This window comes from Mus caroli, chromosome 13 (genome assembly GCF_900094665.2).
Source record: "Mus caroli chromosome 13, CAROLI_EIJ_v1.1, whole genome shotgun sequence".
Classification (NCBI taxonomy): Eukaryota; Metazoa; Chordata; class Mammalia; order Rodentia; family Muridae; genus Mus; species Mus caroli.
This window is the reverse complement of record NC_034582.1, coordinates 68,243,711-68,264,821: the sequence shown is the minus strand read 5'-3', so window position 1 is coordinate 68,264,821 and position 21,111 is coordinate 68,243,711. Positions and strand designations below refer to the sequence as shown.

The 21,111-nt window shown below is 47.6% G+C and overlaps 1 protein-coding gene across 1 annotated transcript; it reads right to left on the bottom strand.

Moving 5' to 3' along the window:
• Positions 1–4,234: 4,234 nt before the first annotated feature.
• On the bottom strand, positions 4,235–21,041 carry Clptm1l (CLPTM1 like). The gene is made up of 17 exons (XM_021180741.2): positions 20,632–21,041; positions 19,998–20,098; positions 18,615–18,804; positions 17,154–17,302; positions 16,045–16,123; positions 13,793–13,910; positions 13,329–13,423; positions 12,576–12,660; positions 11,317–11,420; positions 10,401–10,466; positions 9,866–9,916; positions 9,047–9,129; positions 8,218–8,252; positions 7,222–7,277; positions 7,091–7,135; positions 6,345–6,460; positions 4,235–4,808 (listed from the first exon to the last, which is right to left on the bottom strand). Exons 1-17 carry the CDS (start codon positions 20,791–20,793, stop codon positions 4,724–4,726), a joined length of 1,620 nt encoding a protein of 539 aa, XP_021036400.1. The 5' UTR covers positions 20,794–21,041; the 3' UTR covers positions 4,235–4,723.
• Between the last annotated feature and the right edge of the window lie 70 nt (positions 21,042–21,111).

The following is a 21,111-nucleotide window of genomic DNA, read 5'->3' as shown; positions in this document are numbered from 1 at the left end:
TTATAGATCCCGAGGCTGGTGACTCCCTGACTTCCCAAACAGCACCTAAGGAATATGTACTAGTTCTGGACTTAGAAGTCCTGGCACTGACTAACTTGGCCTCTCCTTAGATAGGTTACCTTGTCCTGTTCTCTCAGTACCCCTCCCTCACAACTGCCACCTTAATCCATGCTGATACCACTCCCATCTCTGTTTGCTTCATCTTGCACATTAAACCATCTATGAAAACCAATAAAAAGTACTTAGGGCACAAAAATCTCTTTGAATGTCATTATTTAATCCTCATGGCTTGGCAAACAGAGCTCAGTTCCTTTTTTACATCTTTGGATTTTTGAGCCCTTGGAAGTTATTTGATGAGATATAAGAAAACAGTAAGATAAAATCATCCTCTTGGGGCTTGGAAAGGTTGTATTTGCTTATGGAATTAAGTTTCTTAATTGTTCCTTTTGTAAGCACAGGGATGGCCAGCCTATGCGGTCCTTTCTCGGAAGATGGGGTATCTGTGAAACCCTTCAGAAGAGACGTTTCTTCCAAGTTGGGCAAATCATCAGATCCAGTATGAGTAGCAAGGGAAGGAAGAGAGGTGTAAGATGAAGCCACTGGCTTCTGACTTAAGAAGACTGTTCAGCTTTTCAGTCCTTAAAGGTGACTGATCGCCTCCTTAAAGCGGCAACTCTGCCACTGCTCCAGAGCAGAGGAAGGCCTACCTAAGCCACTGTGAGGAGATGGCCCGGAGTCCTTCTGCATGATCTGGTTACTACCACCTCTTCTCCTATACTTGACTTGTTTCCTATGCTACTTTCTACTTGACCCATCTACCCCTCCTTCATTTTACATCTGCCTTCTCTTGTGTTTGTTTTTGCCTGTTTGCTTTTTTGGAAACAAAGTCTCATGCAGCCCAAACAGGCTATAATCTTACATATAGATGAGGCTAACCTTGAATTCCTGATCCCGTTTTTCAAAGGCTGGGATTATAGTTACGTGGCTTGGGTTGAGTACTTCTTGTTCTACGACGGCTTAATGGAAACACATGTGTTTGGTTTACAACTTTTAGGGTTTATAGTATTGTCTTAGTCAGGGTTTCTATTCCTGCACAAACATCATGACCAAGAAGCAAACTGGGGAGGAAAGGGTTTATTCAGCTTACATTTCCACATTGCTGTTCATCACTGAAAGAAGTCAGGACTGGAACTCAAGCAGGTCAGGGAGCAGGAGCTGATGCAGAGGGCATGGAGGGATGTTCTTTACTGGCTTGCTCAGCCTACTCTCTTATAGAACCCAAGACTACCAGCCCAGAGATGGTCCCACCCACAAGGGGCCTTTCCCCCTTGATCACTAATTGAGAAATTGCCTTACAGTTGGATCTCATGGAGGCATTTCCTCAACTGAAGCTCCTTTCTCTGTGATAACTCCAGCTGTGTCAAGCTGACACAAAACTAGCCAGTACAAGTATGTATCTTTTAAACTATCCCAGTGTACCTTTGATTTGTACTGCGTGAGCTTAGTCATATTTGATTTGAGCTTCATTTGCAAAATGCTAAAAGATGCTTTGGTCATCACTGGACCACATATGTGATAGTTGTCTTATGGGACAACACTGCCTAGTGATATTGCAGCCAATTTAGTTTGTACAGCATACTGTTTACACAAGGACACACTCTCAGAACCTGTCTCTGCCATTGTGACTCATGATTCTATGAGAATCTAGCAATTGGGATGTAATTGGTGCCTTCTCTGCTAGTGTAGACATAATCTCCAAATGTTATGAATCTCAAAGCATTATTTAGCTTGATGTGGTTGCCAATTAAAATGATTTAAGCAACATGAAAGTACATTTTGTAATGTCCCCATATGAGTGAGCATTCCCTACTTTTCTGAATTCCTATCAGTGTGTCCCCCTTAGCCACTCCTGCTACTGTTTTGTGTTGAACTTTGTGAAACCCTTTTTGGATCTGAACTGGGTAGCAAATTCTAAGTTAGCAGAATGCATTCATTGCAGTGGTTTAGGTCTTCTCAAGTTGTTCCTACAAGACAAACTCAGCTTCGTCTTCTCTGTGCTTTATGTGTCATTCATCGTTTTAGGCTATTTTAAGATTTTTCTCTGTGGCTGCATCTCAGCAGTCTGATGAGTACGGTGATGACCTGGAGTTGTGTTTTATTTTCCCTCAGAGTTCTCTGGATTTCCACCTCTTCCATTTTCATGTTTGAGGTTTGCCCAGACATTATTTGTTCAGTACCCTCTCTGCATTTTCTCTTCTTCAGAGCATCAATTCAGCTCTAACTGGTTTGCTGGAAGCTTGGCTCCACTGACTGCTGTTTTGTTTCTGTTTTTCAGATGGGCATCTATGTTTCATAGGCTAGCCTAGAACTCCTGAGCTCAAGTGATCCTGCCTCAACTCCCTGAGTGTCAGTAATACAGGTGTGTGTCATATCCAACAATAATAACACTACAAACACACGCTTATGGGAAAAACAGAAAAATAAAACAAGCATTTCAGGGGCCATCCAAATCAAGGTTGGCACAAAAATGTGGTCAGTCACAGTGAAGTCTGAACTAGATCTCTTTACCATGTCCTTATTCTATGAAAATGTCAACACAATGCTTTTAGAAAAGTTGTACTACAGAGCTGAGCACTCATTAGCAGTCTGTTGTTGCTCCCCAGTCCATGAATGAAAGATATGTGGACAAACGCCTCATCTCACCACAGTCCAAATGGGAACTTTTGAATCGGTCTTCAAGGGTCAGTTTGGCTTGTGCATGCCTATGGGGGTGGGGTGGGGTGAGACAATATCACACGATTCTTATCAAGGGGAGAAGAACAAGAGGAAAGGATGGGGTTGGGCCAATGGGCTATATGCCATGAAATCTGTTACAGCTTGAGAAACTGAAAAGGTAAGGTTTCCTAGAGCCCCCATGCCCAGACCTGTCCCTCCTCAGGGTTAATCTATGGAGACCATCTTACACTTGTTCTAAGCCATGGAGTGTAAGCTGACTTTATGTAGCACCCCAGGGTCCTTCCATGGTTGTGTCTCTAAGAGGTTACCATGCTGAAGCAGCTGCTGAAGTCAGGATTGTCTCTCATTGTTGCTTTGGGAAGGAGAATGTTCTAATATTGGTATGTAGAGACCTTTATTCTCTCAGTGCTTAGAACTGGATATGCTATCACAGGCACAGGTGTGGGCAGCTGCACCCCTCCACACCCTGGCTACCCATCCTTACACACCCTAAGCAAGTCCCACTGCTTTTGACTTGTGCTCTGTCTGGTAAGGGACCCCCAATTCAGCTTCAAGCCTACCTCCTACCCCAGGATCCAGGTGCAATGAACCTGACTGCCATGTGCCTTGAACAACTGTATTGGGGTACCTTTAAGATCCTCAGGGATGTGTCCCCAGTATCCATATCTGAGACTGCGTGTCTGCATTAGCATTTTAATTGGAAATCCTAAAGGATTATCTGAAACCAATGTTTGCCTTTTGAATCACGGGATCAGGTTGATACCCAGGCTTGGATTTCAGTTTACTACCCTAGAATCTTATGTCATCCAGGAAGGCACAGGTAAGGGTGAATGTGTTCCACTTAGATAGAGCATCTTTCCAGGTGACCAACTCTCAGAGAAGAGCCTGGCACCAGGAGGAAGAGGAAAGCTATAGAGGAGCAAAAGAAACCATTTTCAACTACACACAAACTTCAGGGATGCCAAGGCTCATGTTGCCAGAGCATACTTCAACTGTTCCCAACACATTCTTGCCTTTGGAAGCACTTCTTTGCAGCCTATTCCTCTCCACAGCATTTCTCCTAAAATATGACCAGCTTGAATGCTGGCAACTATGACCAGCCATTAAATGACACATGAGCTTATAGGACATTTGTGGCTCCATAGCTGGGAAATACACTGGGCATCTGCTTCTTTCTTTAAAAAAAAAAAAGAAAAAGAAAAAGAAAAAGATTTATTTTATTTATGAGTACACTGTAGCTGTCTTCAGATACACCAGAAGAGGGCACTGGATCTCATTACAGAAGCCCAAATTGTGAGCCACCATGTGGTTGTTGGGAATTGAACTCAGGACCTTTGGGAGAACACTGAGTGCTCTTAACTGCTGAGCCATCTCTCCGCCCCCATTTGCTTCTTTCAATGCAGAAACAAACCTATCTTTTGCATTGATCCCTGAGAAAGGTTTAACGTATGATATCCGCAATATTTTCTATATTTTATATTAGAGGTTAAGAAAATTATCACAGCCAAAGAAATTTATTTTAAAATAGAAACATACATACATTAGGCTTTAAACAATCAAATTTTAAACAAAAGGGAAAGAGCCATTTGATCCCAGAGTCGGTACAGAACGACTTTTGTGTATGTGAAATCCACAGAAGGAGCACTTGGACAAGGTGACGTGGAAATCCACCATGCTCCCTACCCTTGTGTGCTCAGGTGTCCACTGGCTGCCATGGGACACTCATGCACTGAGAGCTACCCTTGGGTGACTGCCCACTGGCACCATCACCAAGACCCAAATTCATGTGGGGTGTATGGTTAAGTGCTATGGTTCCTTCTGAAACACGAGGAGAAGAGAGGGTGCTCAGGGATACTGAGAAATGCTCAGAGGGATTTGGCAATGCAGAAGATGTGGTATCTAGGAATTCTCCTGAAGCCCCCAGGAATACTCATGGCCCAACTGTGCTGTGCAGTACAGTGCCGCCTGGGAGCCTGGGCCGAGATGCTCAGTCTGGGTGGGGCTTCCGCTTGGGCTGCTCCTCATAAGACTCCCCAAATTCATTGACCCTGCTCTTATCCACAGGGTAAAGCCTGCAATGGTAGGGATGGATGACTATTAGCAAGGCAAGTCCTTATGTCCTTGAGAGAACACAGCTCCTCTGAAAATATCCCAGTATCTGGGCTACCTCAACATCTGGAACCTTCATAGGTCCTGGGGCTGCCTCCCATCTCTCATGTGTCCCATTCTGCAGGGTTAGGAAATGAGAGCTGGGCAAACCAGAGAAGGACAGCAGCCCCGCAGTAGGGTGGGGCCTTGAGGCCTCCATGTGTAGAACTGTGAAAACTTCCAGGCACAGTTACAAAAACACTAGTTCTAGATGCTTCCATGGCTTCAAGCACTTTGCCTGCAGCGGCTATGCTCTTCAATACTGAGACTTCCTTTCCCACTCTAGCAACATACCCTGCTTCTATGAAGACACCAAGGTAAGGAGGGATGCTCCAAACAGTGGGCACTGCTGTTTGGAATTCTCCCTGGTGCCCCACAGACCTCAGATTTAATAAACAAGACCTCAGATTTAATAAACAAGCCCACTTTCACCAAAAGCTTTCGAGCTGGGTCTCTGCATAAATACTCAGAACCACTTCAAGGGCTCTGCTGGCTTGATATGGGACTCCTAAGAACAACCCTGCACCAGGTAAGTCAGGGTTCCCCACAAGCTGACTTCTGCCTTCAGGTGTGTCAGGGAGCCAAGTGTGGATATGAAAACGTAGGAACAAAACCTCATTCAGCATGTGGATATGGTACTGTGCTATGACAACATCCTTCTCAGACACACAAGTGCATGGACAAACAGTCTGAGCCCAAGAACATCTGCAGGCAGCTGACGTAGCTTTGGGAAGACAGGCTCATCCTGTAGAAGAGGATGGCCACAGCTTAGGAAGCTAGAGGACAGAGCTGTCACCATATGGAGATTGGGGGTTAGGGGTGGGGCAGCCTCTACTGCCAACTATTGGAGGAAGTAAGGTGAGGCGGCAACTCTCCATGAGCCTTTTTCTCAACATAGACTCAAGCTCTGAGGTCAGAGAAGATGGGTAGCCTGAACCTCTATCAGTTTTAAGGTTTGTTTTAGGAAATCCCCAAACCTGGCCCTACCACAGACACAGCCCACAGGCTAGGGCTCATGGAATGGCCAGAGTCCATCTCAGAGGGGAAAAGGGAGGACAGGTAAGCATTTGCATTTTACTTTAGTGTATGTCCTAGAGGCTCTTCCTTGGCTAAGCTGGCAGCTTGGCTGTGCTGTTGGTCTGAGGCCCCGGTTGCTACTACCTACTGCTGCAAGTACAATCCAGGCCCAGGTGAGGGAACCACTGACCTTTACCTGCAGGGAATGCAGCCTAAGAGAAGACCAGCACCCCACCACTACCCCATACTGGAGACCTGTGCTTGAGGACTATTGGCTGGACTCTCAAAACAACTGTGTAGAGAACAATCCTGCACTGTGTTGTCACAAGACACAGCTGGAACCTATTTTGGGCAACAGAGAAAAGCTACCACCTGCCAAGTCTGCCCCAAAAGAGACAAGTGCAGGGCTTTACCCTGAGGAGGTGCTGCATGTACACACTCACCACCGCTGGTAAAGGTAGACCAGGAAGACCACATCATCTCTGAAACAGGCCAGCCGGTGGGATGTGGGCATGGTGATGATGAAGGCAAAGACATCATCAATGAAGGTGTTAAAAGCCTACAAAGCAAGATGGAGCAGTGAAACTACCAGAGCTGGAGTCCTATGTTTTATAACCCAAGTCAGTGAGCTGCCCCTCAGCACAGGGTGGGACCTCTAACTGTAATGTTCACACCAAGTGAGTGACGATCTAGTGCAGAGATACCAGAGCATCACCAGCAGGACAGGAGCTTCCCAGGCCCACAAGGTTCTGCAGCTTTCTGTGCTGGGAGCCAAGAAGTTAGCTGGGAAAGACGAACAGAGCAGCACTGGGGCTGGTTCCTTAGAGAACTGAAATTCCTTCCGACTAGCTCAGCCTCATCAACCCTTTATGAAGGGTTCTGGGCATTGCTGGGAAGAAACAGGGGTCTGGTTTCAAATACTCAATTCCTGGGCCAAAACATATTTGCATTTTGACAATGGTGCCAAAAAAGGAACATGGCCTTTCACTCAAAACTCTCCCTTTACCATGACTACGAGACCCTTTATCCTGCATGCTTTGTGGCTCTTCAGAGTCTGAAAGGATGTCTTAGTTTTTCAACAAAGTGGACAGGGCCAAAACTACTGTGTGTCTGTGTACATAGGTGAGCTCACACGAATATACCCCACAAAGAGTCTTCCAGCCACTCTTGGCATAGAACTGTGGCTTACCTTGTAGGTAAAGGCCTTCCAAGGCAGGTGTGCCACTGACTTCATCTGAAACAAGGAAGATGTCATAGGTCAGCCAGAGGCAATATAAAGAAGATAGGGGTATTGCCTTAGCAGAGACTCCTTGACCTTACCTTGTAATTGACAAAAAGCTGGGGCAACATGAAGAGGAAGCCAAAGGCATAGACACCTGTGGAAACAGAAGACATCCATGGAAAAGAACCAAACATACATTCTGCTAGGGCACCCAGCTTCCAAAAGACCTCTGCTGGCCTTGTCACAGTGCAGCTTGCTGGCTAATAAACTCACCAAGAGCCAAGGACATCAGAAAAGCAGCACACCTTTTTTTTGTTTTTTGTTTTGTTTGTTTGTTTGTTTTTTCAAGACAGGGTTTCTCTGTGTAGACCAGGGTGGCCTCGAACTCAGAAATCCGCCTGCCTCTGCCTCCCGAGTGCTGGGATTAAAGGCGTGCACCACCACGCCCGGCTTTTTTGTTTTTGTTTTGGTTTGGTTTTTTTAGCAGCACACTTTTTAATGATTGCTGTTGACTTTTGCCCCCAGGATCAAGCAAGTGCTGGGCACCAGGGACATCAGAGGTGCCCTGGGGAAGGTGGCAGGCTTAAGTCTGGGACTCATCCCTGGAAGCATGGGCACCAGAACTACCTGCTTACTGTGAGGCTGCCTAACCTTACTAATGCTCACTGGGACACCCCAAAGCACGAGAATACAACTCTGTGACTCTTAGCCACGGGACACACCGAGTATACAGAGACCATGTGCTGTGACCCACACACAGAGCAGCAGGGCATCGACTAGCCTCCCAGCATGGCCACAAAAGGTAACGTAACATACTCTGGGAAAGTCTATGGATGAAATATCAGATGGGATCTGAATGCTAGTGTTGCCTACTTTTTGAGAACGTAAACAGACTATGCACTGGAGTATTTATTCAAGCTCAGGAATGGGCTTGTTTGATGCTCAGGCACTACAGTGCTGGGCCCTGTATGCATTCTAAAGGTAAGGGACGAATTAGTCTTTAATCCAAGAAACCTATCCCACAAGTGATGGAGAGGAACAGGAAAGGCAGCACCCACTATAAACATTATTACCAAGGAGACACATGTACTTACCATTCACAAAGCTGTTGATGAGCCAGGAGTACCAACTGAAATAGAAGTAAAGGACTTGTAACCCTCAGAGGCCATGGGCTGCTCAATGTTAAAATGAAAGGAAAGTACCCTCCTCAAAAACTGTTTTGACACCCAGGGTAGCTGGGATGCCAAGGCAGCCTGCAGATAGCACTCTGTGGAAGCAGAGTCACGTGGGGAGACAGCACTCTGAATAAACAGATGTCATTCTGTACACTGATTGTACTTCAGTGAGATATGAACCTATGTACAGCATTCAACCCTGGGGTCCTACCTGGCTCATGCTTCTTACCTATCCTCATATCAGCCTGACCCCAGACACACACTGCCCACATCTCTCCACCTGACACAGGGTCCCGAGAATTCTCCTAGTGCTTCTGACTCTTCCTGTCTAGCTGAAACCAGTGAGCACAGCAGCAGCCTAGTGTTCGCTTTTTCCTCTTTCAAACTCTCCAATCTCTGTACCCAAAAGTCAGTGATGAAGTAGGGGAAAGCTTGCACTTCCCAAATTGAAGATATGTATTCCTCTGTCTACCACGTGGTCCCTATAGCCTTTGATTTCCTGAGATACATAAGGGCATGTCATTGTCTCTGTCCTCTTCACAACCTGGAGGAGATAAAGGCTTAGTACTGACTTTCAGAGCAACAGCAGATTCTGGCCTGTATCTGAGACGAGTCCTGAGTTCCTGGCAGCCCTAGGATGGGGGATTGGAGTTGGCGGTGGGTTACCAGGTGCAGATGCCCTGTGTTCAGAAATCACACTAGGCTTTCAGCTGAGAAGACTTGAGGGCGTGAATTCTGCAGCACCCACCTCTTATACTTGATATTCAGGAGTGAGTAGACAGCGCCCCCGACACAGAGAGGGTAGAGCAGATAAGACAAGTACTTCATGGCCTGCGAGTAAAGGCAGCTTGAGTTAAATACCCCAACCACCAACCACCTCAGCAGATGCATCATCTAACATATGATGGGAGCAAGCAATAAAGGTGAGACCCCAATAACATTTCGGGTAATAGTACAACTGTGTCTAATGGCCATGGAATTCTGCCAAGATCCCAAAGCAAGATTCTGAATGCACACCATGGGCAGTAGTGACTGTGATGCATCAGATATGCTGCCTGTATCAGAGTGGCAGATTCAGCCAGGAGAAACCAAGGAAGCCTGTAGTCATAGACCCAGGCTGCACCTGCACCACAGGCCCTGTATTGACTCTGGTTTGTTATTTGTTATCATCTCACTAAATCTAAAATGCAAATATCTGAGCTTTGAATTGAAACACCAAAACCATCCTGCACAGAGACATCCTGTTAAATCCAACACGTCTCACTCCCTAGCAGCAGTGGAAAGCTACTAGAGTCTAGGTGCTAGAGGGCTTCTTGTGGCCTCTGTATGAATGCACAGAGAAGCCAGCTGGCTAGTAAAAATGATCTCCTAAGCAGCAGGAATTGTACAGGTAACAAACTGGGACCAGTGGCCTGGGAGCACGTTCCTTCCCTGGAAGGGGGTACACCCACATGTTCACTCTTGGAACTGCTATTTAGGCTGGTTCCATTGCATTCCCAGGACAGGCTCCCCCAAATTACTACAAGAACCTAATGCCTTGTGGAGTTATGGGCCCCCAATTGCTTACCTGAGCATCATACTTCTCAGTCTTCCTCTCAGATTCACTATGGGTACCAAACTGTTGTAAGATTAATATAATGTCAGTTGACTCAGGAGACTATCACAACAAAGCTGGCACTGGAGCAATAAACAGTGTAGGCCCACTGCACTACCCTCAGTGCCAATACTGGCTGTACCCAGCCTCTGGCCTAGGCACTGGCCACTCCTCCCCCTGTTCCACCATCACAAAGGCCCAGAATCAGCCCAGTCTTCAGGTGAAGAAAGAATTAGCAACTGATAAGAAAGCTGATGGGAGCTCTATTAGTGAAGTCCTACAGCTAAGAACTACAAAGCCCGCTTCCCTGTATGAGGACCCTCCCCATCCCATGGGGGAGCTCTAGCATGCATGTGCCTGTGTGCTAGGAAGCTCTGTACCAGGCAACAAAGACAGGATAAAGTATCTTCAGAAGGTTCAAGCACTAACTTGACGGGAACTACAAAATGACAGCTTGGCCAGTCTGCTCAGGAAAAGATGTATCTGGAGTAGTCACTGGAGGTCTCACCTGAAACACAGGTCTCAAGCCCCTCCAGGCTACTGTAATTTTCAATGCCTTCTTCACTTTCCAAAGCTGAAGGGAGACAGGAAATGGACATTTAATTCTGAGATGTTGGATAAGGAAGACTGGCACCCTCACCCCTGGGCCCATTAGTCACCGATTCTCTTCCCGCCACCTCTCATGGCCATCAGTGGACTGGGCAAGCTCTGCACCACATTCACTCATGGCTGTCCACTAGGTGGGATGTGCAGTCACAGGTAAAACACAAGGAAACCAGAACTCACACCTACTCTAAATCTAGCTGTCTTCATCCTGGGCCCCAAGTCTTTCCCTAGACTCACTAGGATCCATGGCCTCCTCAACATTCTCACTGTAATCTTGTACCAGTAGCATTTACTAAGGTCAGGTCTAGAACATTGACTCCGAGATGGATTTTCATGCTGTCACTGTGACACCCATATCTTAATAAGCATTTACAAGGGCAGGTACTCAACAGAACCAACTCTGAGAACTAGACCTCTGGATCTGGCCCGCTTGGTGCCTTCCTTCCAGATTGGGCCCCTATGGCTCCTTTCTACAAGCACCTCACAGCTGCACAGGGTCACAAGGTGTCAAGTGGCATTAACCACTGTCCTCGTGACTGTTCCATTGCAACTTCCTATCAAACCAGGAGCTTCTTCAGTGTCCTCCTTCTGTTTCACTTAGAGCGCATCAAACTTGTTAATACGGGTCTAACACGATCTATGGTTCCAAGATGTACCCTTAGATACTTATCCAGCAGCTGCCTCTCTAAACCTGTTTCTCAAGGTGAGTAGGTCCTCGGATAGCCTGTTTCAGCACTCAGAGCAGCTGAGCAAGTGTTGAGGTTCACATACCTCAGAAACCCCACTCCTTCTGACCCAGCATGGTTCTGTGAACTCACCTCAATGGCAGCTCCAACACCTGCAGGGATCAGCACCAGCAGGCTTGTCTGTTCATCCAGCAGGAAGAGGAAGATGACCACAGTGCTGAAGCAACGCCAGAGCACTGGGACAGAACACACAGCGGTGAGGGCAAATTGTATCTACCCCTTGCACACGCAGCCAACCACCTGTAAACCTATCTCCCCTCCCCTCCCCTCGCCCTCTCTCCAGTCAGCCACAAAGAGCTGTGCTGGAGGTGGAGCTTAGAGTAGGGCCTGTACCCAGAGCGTACAGTCCCCAGGTTTTATGCCTAGCACCAGGGGAGACAGAAGGGAGAGCAGACAACCTGCATCTCTTCAAAGCACTTTAATTACCAGAAGCCAGAGTGGAGTAGAGGGTAGAGGGCATGGTCTAAGCAGGTACCAGATTGGAGTGACACTAATAAGCACAGATACTGGTTGGCTGCCCGGGCCGAGTGCTTCCATACTCTATACGCTCTTCTTTTGTACCCTTCTAGGGTTTGTTTCTTTTATAAAGCCGTGCTTTTGCTCACAGGATGGACTCTGCAGCCATAGTAGGTCACGGCTACAGTTAGCAGATTCAGCAGGAAGCTTCTCCACAGGAGCCTGATGAGACACTGAGTAGCTTTCCTGTGTCTTACTTACACTCACTGGGCCAGATCCTGACAGTCGAATCCAGCTCTGGCTGGAGCAGCCTCTCTATTCTATCCCTTACACGTGCACCTACACTTACCTCAAAGCCTGCTACCATCATGACAACTCTCCCTACTAGCCACTGCCCCTTCTTTTAGACAGCAAAACCATCATACTGGATCTTATTCAGTGAAATGATTCTGCAAAGTCAGCTCTCCTAATGAGGACACTGCCTCAGGTACGGGTGATTTACTTTGAAAACTGATTCTAAAGCCAGCAGCCAGAGCCCTACTAAGCAGGAGGAAGCCGGTTGACAGAAGGTCTGGTGCTGTACTGGAATCTATGAGCAACCAAGCTGCCCAACAGGGTCATGCACCTTGTGCCTCCATAGGCAGCCCGGCTCCATACCCTCATACAGAAGGCCTGTGCCCCGTGGCCTATAGCCTCAGTGGGGTTCAGAGATGCTCACTGACTGCTGAGACTGCAGAGACAAGGGTCTGGGATTATGCTGCCCAACTTAAGAGGCCTCTCATAGCCAAACACAAGTCCAGGACTGTTGAGGAGCAGGCAAGAGTTTCGAGCTTCACAGGGAGCCCCTGGGCAGGTGGACTGTTCCTGGGCCCTACCTGCTTTGGTAGACATTCCAATCATGCTCTTCTTTTTCTTCCAGAAACTGATGTCACTTTTAAATGCCAGGAAATCAAAAAGAAGCTGGAAAGAACAGACAGGACAGCAGCTTGCAGTCTAGTCACTTACAGCACTTTCACTGACTGAGCAGGCAGTCTACAAGTACACTAGGCCCAAACCTCGGGTTTTACAAGACATGTTCACTGTCTACGGATCCCACCACTACACGTTTCAAAGGCCAGAATTGTGGAACTTGGAGGGAGACATTAGTGGGATATTTTTCAAACACACATCTTTGACTCAAATCGCAGGGAGATTATATCTTGGGATGTGGCCAACCAGGTACCCCAACCTAGGTCTCACCCACTACTTGTAACAGTTAAGTTTCTCACCGTGTGACCTCTTACAGTCACCCTTGCAGACAGTGGCCTTATAAAGTTCCATCTGCTTTGTAGTAACTAATACTCAGAAGGTCCACTATACCCCATGCCCCCTACTTTGCACCCTGACTGTATCCAGCGCACTGTCAGAGAGCTCTCTAGTTCCTCTGTGCACCACACGGCACACAGTACCCACAGATAGGACCGCTCACTTTCCGAGCCGGGCAACACAGTTCTAGAGGTACTGGCACCTAGACAAGGAACAATAGGGGCCAGAGGCTGTGCAGAACCTAGCGATATGTGCCAGTGCCCAATGAGCCACCCCAATGTCTGTCCCTATTCCCTGTGACAAGAACCCAGGGGACAGCTCACGTGAAAGGCTGCAACAAAGAAGGTCAATGCTAAGAGATATAAGTTGGTGTCTACGAAAATTCCCTTCAATTCATCTGCATCTTTTTCTGAAAACCCTGTAAGGAAAACACATTATAATTCAAGAAGAGCCATTTTGGTCTTATCTAACATCACAAATATTCCTCTGACTGTAGAAAATGTACATCTTGTCTACAGTAAAAGTCAAAAGAAATTGTAGCATTTAAAATACTGTGTTCTGAATAAAGCTGATTTCAGCTAACTCCTACAGTCACATTTTAAGGGATAAAAGGAGCTGAAGCCTGCAAGTTTCTTGACCACAAGGCCAAAGGTGACCACACAAATGACCCCTAGCAGGAAGTACACCAGTGTGGGTCTGTGTCAGCTGTTGAACAAGCAGTCACAGCATGGCTTGGATTCACCATACACCCCATTCCACCCTGGCCTGGGGCCCTGGGACCACCCACCGAACTGCTGCAGAGAGTACACGGCATCCTGCATGTGGATCCAGAAGCGCAGCCGCCCCAATGAGATCTTGTCGTAGGACACAGTGAGTGGCAGCTCAGTGGTAGATCGGTTTATCACCTGCCACCAAGAAATCCATAGGTGAAGGAGGGCTATCAAACATGGCCAGGATTCAGTGCAACACCCTGCAGCCATGCACCAGATCCCAATAGAGGCTGATACCTGCCAGGTCCCTGCATAACCTTGTGCAGCTCCATGCCAGCCCCAGTGGGCCTTGCAGGGTTCAAGGTCTGATGGATGGTCATTCTTCTTCTAGGCTCTTTCATGTTCAGACTGAGCCTTTTCCACAGGGTGGGAGCTCTGCCTGCCAGCTACTATCCCCAATCTGAACCACCCAGTGACATCTCGGAGCACTCATCTTTTCACCATGGCTAGAAACTGGTCAGCTTATTAGCTGAGCCAAGGGAAGGTAAGAATGCCTGGCTGAGATACCATGGCCCTGACCTAGACCAGTGGAGACTGAACACAAGAAGGCCATGTCTAAATGCTCTCAGGTGAACCATGAAGAAACAGTACTTCAACTAACACCCTGTAGCAGGTGAAATGTGGTCATGTTGATGGTGCGGGACATGTCATAAGCTGACACACATCATCCATCTAATCTTCCTGCCCCAACCTCCTGCCACGAACACCATTGGTGTCAAAGACATGACAGTCACTCACAATGGAGCTAGTAACCTAAACTGTGTCACGGTTAAGCAGCCACCAGGCTTAGGACTTGGTAGCTAGGTGCTGGGGCTCTTCACAACACAGAAGCCTGCTTTACTGCAGGCAGCAGAGGTTTCTGAACACACACTAAATGGCCAGACTTGTCCCAGAGATGACACTGTAAGATCCCATCAGACAGCTTGTTGGCTGGACCACCCTAGCAGACCAGGCTGTCCTAAAAAGACAATATTCCTGAGAAATGGTTCACATGAGACAAAAGATACAAAAATAGGCCCAAAGCAAAGCTAGTTGCCTACACGCTCGCTCACTCCTATGTCTAAGTAGAGTTTGCCAAAGGTACTGTAGTGTGTAAGGATTCCAACAAGAAGGACCACTAGAACACAACCTGCAGAGGTTGGCCTATAACCTCTGCCTCTATCTACAAATGGATACCCAGGCACAAAAATACAGTACTAGACACAAATTTTCAAATGCTTACAAGAAGTCTGCACTATTAGGTCTTATAGTATGTATAGACAGCCCCAGGTTTATAAAGTACAGCTTGTACATTTCACAGAACACAGCTTTAAACAAGGAAAAACCAAGTCAGAAAAGGGGGGAAGGAGTCAGTCAGACCTCTTTACTACAGACTGCCCTGTCCCTAACCCACAGGTCATCCAGGTGCAGGTGACACCCCAGGAAAGTAGAGGACCCTGTATTAGGGACTGTGGGGGCTTGTTATACTGAGCCACAGCTAGAATAAGCCCAGGCAGGCTCTGAGGAGAATCCTGTCGTAAGCTCCCTGCTCTCTAAGCCTTGATTCTGTTCAAGAGGAGATCTAGGCTGGCTGTCAGGGAACACTAACAAATGACAGTGGGAGAGCAACACAGGTACTCACTTATAACCTTCGCTCACCTGTGACCCAGGCAAAACTCTCCTTTCCTATCCCAACTTATTTCCACTGTAAAGAACACTGACACAGCCCCTGGCAGCAACTACTACAACAAACATGAGATACTAAGCATGGTACTTGATGCAGTGTTAACCACTGTTATTCTCCTTATAATGCAAAGCCAAAATTCAGCCACATTTCTGCTACTCTCAAAACACTCTTGTTCTCTTCGGAAAAATAGCATCTTTCTTGCCTATAACAAGAGCATCAGAGTAGGCATTTCTCCTCCACAGGACATTAGCATTGCTCGTGGCTATACTAAGAGTTGTGGCTCCCTCCGAGGCTTGGTTCAGATATGAATCTCTGGTCCCACAGCAGGACTATCCCTAAGGGCAAGAAGCTGTGCAAGAAGCTATGAAACATCACAAGCCTCACATACCAGGAGCAGGCATGCAGGCCTTTCTGGTGGAGCTCTGTGGGACTACCACCTAAGATCCTGATGAACACCCTAATAGTCTATCACCAGAAAGAGACCCCACAAGCAGCTACAAGAACTAGAGGCCAACCAGGTACTCTATGTGCTAAGAAGCATCACTCTACTCTGAAGGAAGCTCTGTGCCGTATCCAGAGCAAGGCACCGAGAGCATGGCTCACCATCAGGTCTTTCACCCGGTTGCTCAGCTGGTCAATGAACAGGATGGGGAGGTAGTGCACTGTCTTCCCAAGCTGAATCCTGGGGGTTTGAAGCACAACAACCTGCAATCAGTGTCAGATTTATCTCCTTGGGTCACTAAATACATTGAGAAACTAGGAGTATCCCACCCAGCATCACTGTTGGCTGCAGCTTGGCTACTGGTATCTTAGAACTTTCCAAACAGAAGCAAGAGATGGTAGCATCCCACGACATCAGGTATAGCCACCAAGTAGGAAGATCCACACACCTCCGTCTTAAGAGAACGGTAGGGCACTAGCTATGACACAGGGTAGCCTGGAAGGAAGCTACCCAGATACTGTAGGAGGGAATCTGAGAGGAAGGATGGAGACAAGGTCAGAGCTGGCCCTTTCTGTACCAAATGCTTAAAATTTGGAGCATGTACACAAATCAGAATTTATATAAAAAAAAATGAGGGTTGAGGATTTAGCTCAGTGGCAGAGGAGTTCTTGTTTAAAAGGTACAATGTCCTATCTGAAATCTTTGACAATACCAGAGGAATTATCTGTTGTGAACAGAAGTGACTCTCAGCCAGCCACTCTCAGAAGCTGCATGGCACCATGAGGACACACTGATGGAGCTCGGTGCTGGGGTTCCTGAACACCGTCACAGGTACACAGAACTAAGAATGGCAAGCAATAGTTAGGCCACACAACCTAGAGGTGAAATCTTTAAGGGAGTCCGGCTACAAAATCCCACATTTCATGGCCCAGGTAGCATGAAGACATAGCAAAGGCCAAAGAGTGTACAGTAGTCACAGCTAACTTATGCTTTTTGTTTCAGTGCAGGTGGGACACTTTCCTAGACTAAAGGGCAAGATGTACCAGCTGGATTTTCACTCTTTCTCTCAATCTTGTCAGTCACCTTGGTTATCATAACTTCCAGGTGGTTAAGCAAAGAGCTGGATGGGTTCTGTGGCAGGGCAGCTCACAACACAGGCAGGGTCCAGAACTCAGATATGGCATACTCTATTTGGGCTCACCAAACTGATGCCTGCCCTGCCATCAGTTCTAAGAGTAGCTTCCCTCCCTGGGTTCCATTTGAGACTTACATCTTCATGTACCGATGCACATCTGCAGGCAGGGAGGAACCATCAAAGACAAAGTCATCCACCATCACATTCAGGGTCAGCCTTGGTCGCCAGTGAGAGACGGGTTCATCCAGGGCGTTTGATGGCTTCTTCTCGGCTTCTATCTGTTGCTATAGGATAGAAATTGAGGCTATACTACCTGAAACCAGCCTGTAGCAACAGAGTGGTCTTGGCCTCCATCTGAGAAGCCACTAGCTCCGTAGACTGGCAAAAGCCTACTTGGCTGTTCTAGCGACCTTGGGCTATCAGTCTCAGAGCACATTCTCCTTCCTCCTACCTGGTTCTATGAGACCATGAGGAGGCAGTACTGAGGGATCAGCGACTGGGGCTCTAACAGGTGGCCTGCATTCCTGTCGGCTGGGGAAAGACTACCAAGAGACAATACTAAAGCAGGTGTAAGTGAATACAGTGCAGTCTTGGAAGGAGATGCACAGGATCAGGCATCTGTTCTAGATAAAACGAGACCCAGGGAGAAAACTCTGGGCAAATCAAACCCGGATGACTCGGCTAGGAAGCAGCACTACTCTATTTCCTCCTGAACAACAGCTCTCACACAGCAACAACGGCCACAGCCTACATGTAATGGTTCCTGAAGCTCCATATCCATCACAAACAAGATACCAGCCTTCTCCCAACACTACCATCACGAAGCCCCCTCCACCTGCCCCCAAGGAGACAGACAGTGGAGCACCACAAATAGGAAGAGGATTTTAAAATATGTTCCCACCCCTAGACTGTGGCTGCTTCCTGCAAAGCTGCCATCATTCTTATCTTGTGACTGGTCTTAGCTTCTATTCAATGTGGACCCAGACAGTGAAAGTCTGTTTTCTGCCATGGGCCCATGAATGATTCCCTTGCTTCCAACAGTCTTGGTCTATAGCTCAGACTGGTCTGGAACCCAGGGCAACCTTCCTGTCTCTGTCCCAAGCACTAGGGTATCAGGAATGAGCCATCTTGCTTGGCTGAACAACCACTTTTGTGAGTAAAATTTCCTTTGCATATTGTTTTCTACAGGTGAACAAAATATAAACAGTACCTATACCCTTCTTATAATTTTGAATTACAAGCATAAATGCCCAGGCATGCAGTCCTACACTGTGTGTGTGTACATGCATGTGCCTGTGTATACATGACAACTCTCACCTGAAAGTACAGGTGAACTCTGAAGAATAACTGCCCTTCTAAGAAGGCATATACACTCACTCAAAGATGCAGAAGGCCTTGAGCCAGAGAGGGAGTCTGCTAGAGTGCTATGAAACTCCACTCATCGCTAACCTCATGTACTGTATCTACAAATCTATGGGATACAATTAAAATGAAAGATAATTAATTCAAATTCCTTTAAGCTGACATTAGAAGACATGCACACAAACTCTTAACAAGAGACACAAGCCCGCTACAGTGACCTGTTACGACTCTTACCTGTGTAGCAGACTCCCCAGTGAGCAAGTTAATTTCCTCTGGTTTGGGGATCATGTAGGTAGTCAGCGTACTGACCACGTGTACCTGTTTCCCATCTTGCCAGGGCAGAATCCCAGCATGATGTAGGAAAATATATGCATACAGCGTCCCATTGTTTCTTGTTTTCTTTGGTACAGAAACATTAACTGTCCTAAAACAGAAGAGTCATTTTAAACATGCATATGTTTAGGTTCCATTTTAGTACATAGCCCAGACAGTCCTCAAACTCAAGTTCTTCCTGCCCCAGCTTCCCAAAGAGCTGGGATTAAAAGTGTGCACCACCATCCTGTTTTACACTGTTTATACACATGTCAGCTAATCATCTCTTTAGATTTACAGAATCTAATTTTAGTTCAGAACCGCTAAAACTGAAACTCACCTGCCTTGTGACTTTACTGACGTCAGAACACTACTGTGTCCTAAGCACTATGAAAGTTACAGCACTCCCCACCTCTGTTAGAGCCTCAGACTACAACTTGCTTTAAAAGGCATGGTGGGAACTGCTACAGAAGCATACAGGGTGTAGACTCCTCTAAAGCTTCTAAAAAGAGTTGTTTCCACTAGGGAACTAAGAGGGCTCTGAATACACAGGTGCTGACTCTATGGACTTTTCTGCTGTGGTGTTTCAGGCAGGTACAAACAGACATGGAGCTCAGGACCAGGACCACTCATGCTTCTTCAACTTCTTCCAGGCTCCAAACTGAATGTTTCACTATCTATCCTGGCACAGGGTGATGAATAGGAGGCAGGATTTGCCCCTATAAAACTAGCGAATGGCACCAGGACGTCCAACCTCCATTTCAAGATGGGCATGGGTAGTTAATAACTACTCTAGGGCCACAGGCTAATAGGCCCAGACAATGATGCACTGGGTGGGAGCTGAAGACTGGTTGGCTAGTGGGCTTGATACCTGTTGGGCAGTACAGGATCTTGATTTGATGAGCAATTTTACAAATTTTATTTGAACTTTTACATGTTAAAATCATATGTCAAATGCTAAGCCATGTTAATTCTCAAAAGTTACTGTACATAGCTGAGCATTGAGATTTATATTCTAATGCCAAAGGTAACTTACTTATAAGTAACAAGTGAACTAATTATTCCTACTAGGTAGGTCAATGTATCATTCCTTGGGAGACTACATGGGCTGTAGTAAACCACACTGCCCTCAGATTGCAGTAAAAGCTACTTGCTAAGTGACAAACTCGACACCTGTTACTTTCAGCTTGACGGTTTACACAGACCCTAGACAGGAGTGCTTCTATAGGATGTCCTCACTCTACACACAATGCTATCCATGATCATCCTGGAACCCATCTCTGGCAATCTGTCCCACATCCACACCTTTCAAATTTGGAATCCACATCAAAGTCTTCCACGTTCAAGATCAGGTCCACATTGTTCTCTGCACCAAGGCTGGACCGTGTGGTGGTGTAAACACTCAGCTGGAAAGAGTGAGCAAGAATAAATAGCCAAAAGATTCTGATAGAAAACATGTTAACTATTGTGAGAGGGTAGCAATCTGAGGGCTACCTCTCAGAGGGTGAGCTTGGGCAAGATGGCCTGTGTGACACTGCTGTGAACAAGGAACCTAACTGTAGAGCTGACCTGTCCGGAATACCCACTAGAACCAGGAAGTGACACAGGTGATGAGAGGGCAGAGCTAGCGGCCTGACTCCCATATGGCTGGAGATCTCCTGGTAACTTCCACTGGGGTCCCGTTAGGAAACACGTGTAGTGCAACTCGATCTCACTTATAATAGGGGCAGAGCAGGGCACCAAGGGGTAACAAGAAAGCAGCAGAGAACAGAGAAGTCTCAACTCCAGCTCTCACTGCCACCTAACCAGAACACTGGACAGTGACATCAGTGATAAGGGGTAAAGCTGGTAGTCCGCAACCCGTCTCTGACCAGTGCCAGTAGGGGTGGGTGGTAGCACCCGGCCGGGAGGCGCCTTCTTAGGGCTCCCCGACGCTCACCTGCAGTTTGGGCCGCAGGGCCAGATAGGGCTGGATGCAGTTGGAGTCACCCGAGCACGGACGGGTATAGACGATACCATACATGACCCAGCAGGTATGCACCACGTACACCAGGAACACGCCCACCACCAAGCTGGTAAAAGAGCTGCGGCCGCTCCACATGGCGCCGCAACCTGCGGGCCGAGCGCCGCCGCCGCCCGCCGCTCACGGGAGAGCCGCTGCGCGCCACCGCCACCGCCGCGGGGAAACCAACGCGCCTCGCGCGGGCCGCCGGCCGCCCCGCATGCTCCCGATACCCACACCCGGCGCCCGGGGATTCGCCGGATTTGCCGGCCGCCGCTTCCGGGAACCGAGCAGCTGGCGGAAGTGGGCGCGCACGGCCCTCTGGGAGCCAGACGCTCCGCCACGCACTCGCAACCTCACGACGACCCCACGACCGGCGCGCGCGTGTGACGTCAGCCTCTTGCGCCGTACTCCCGG

Bases quoted from the DNA above. Each gene is read 5' to 3' on its own strand.
- Clptm1l (XM_021180741.2), bottom strand. From the start codon at position 20,793: ATGTGGAGCGGCCGCAGCTCTTTTACCAGCTTGGTGGTGGGCGTGTTC. The intron at 12,661-13,328 runs GTGAGCTGTCCC...TGTTCTTTCCAG, and splicing joins TCTTTGTTGCAGCCTTTCAC to CTTCTTTTTGATTTCCTGGC. The intron at 4,809-6,344 runs GTGAGTGTGTAC...CTACCATTGCAG, and splicing joins GTCTACCTTTACCAGCGGTG to GCTTTACCCTGTGGATAAGA.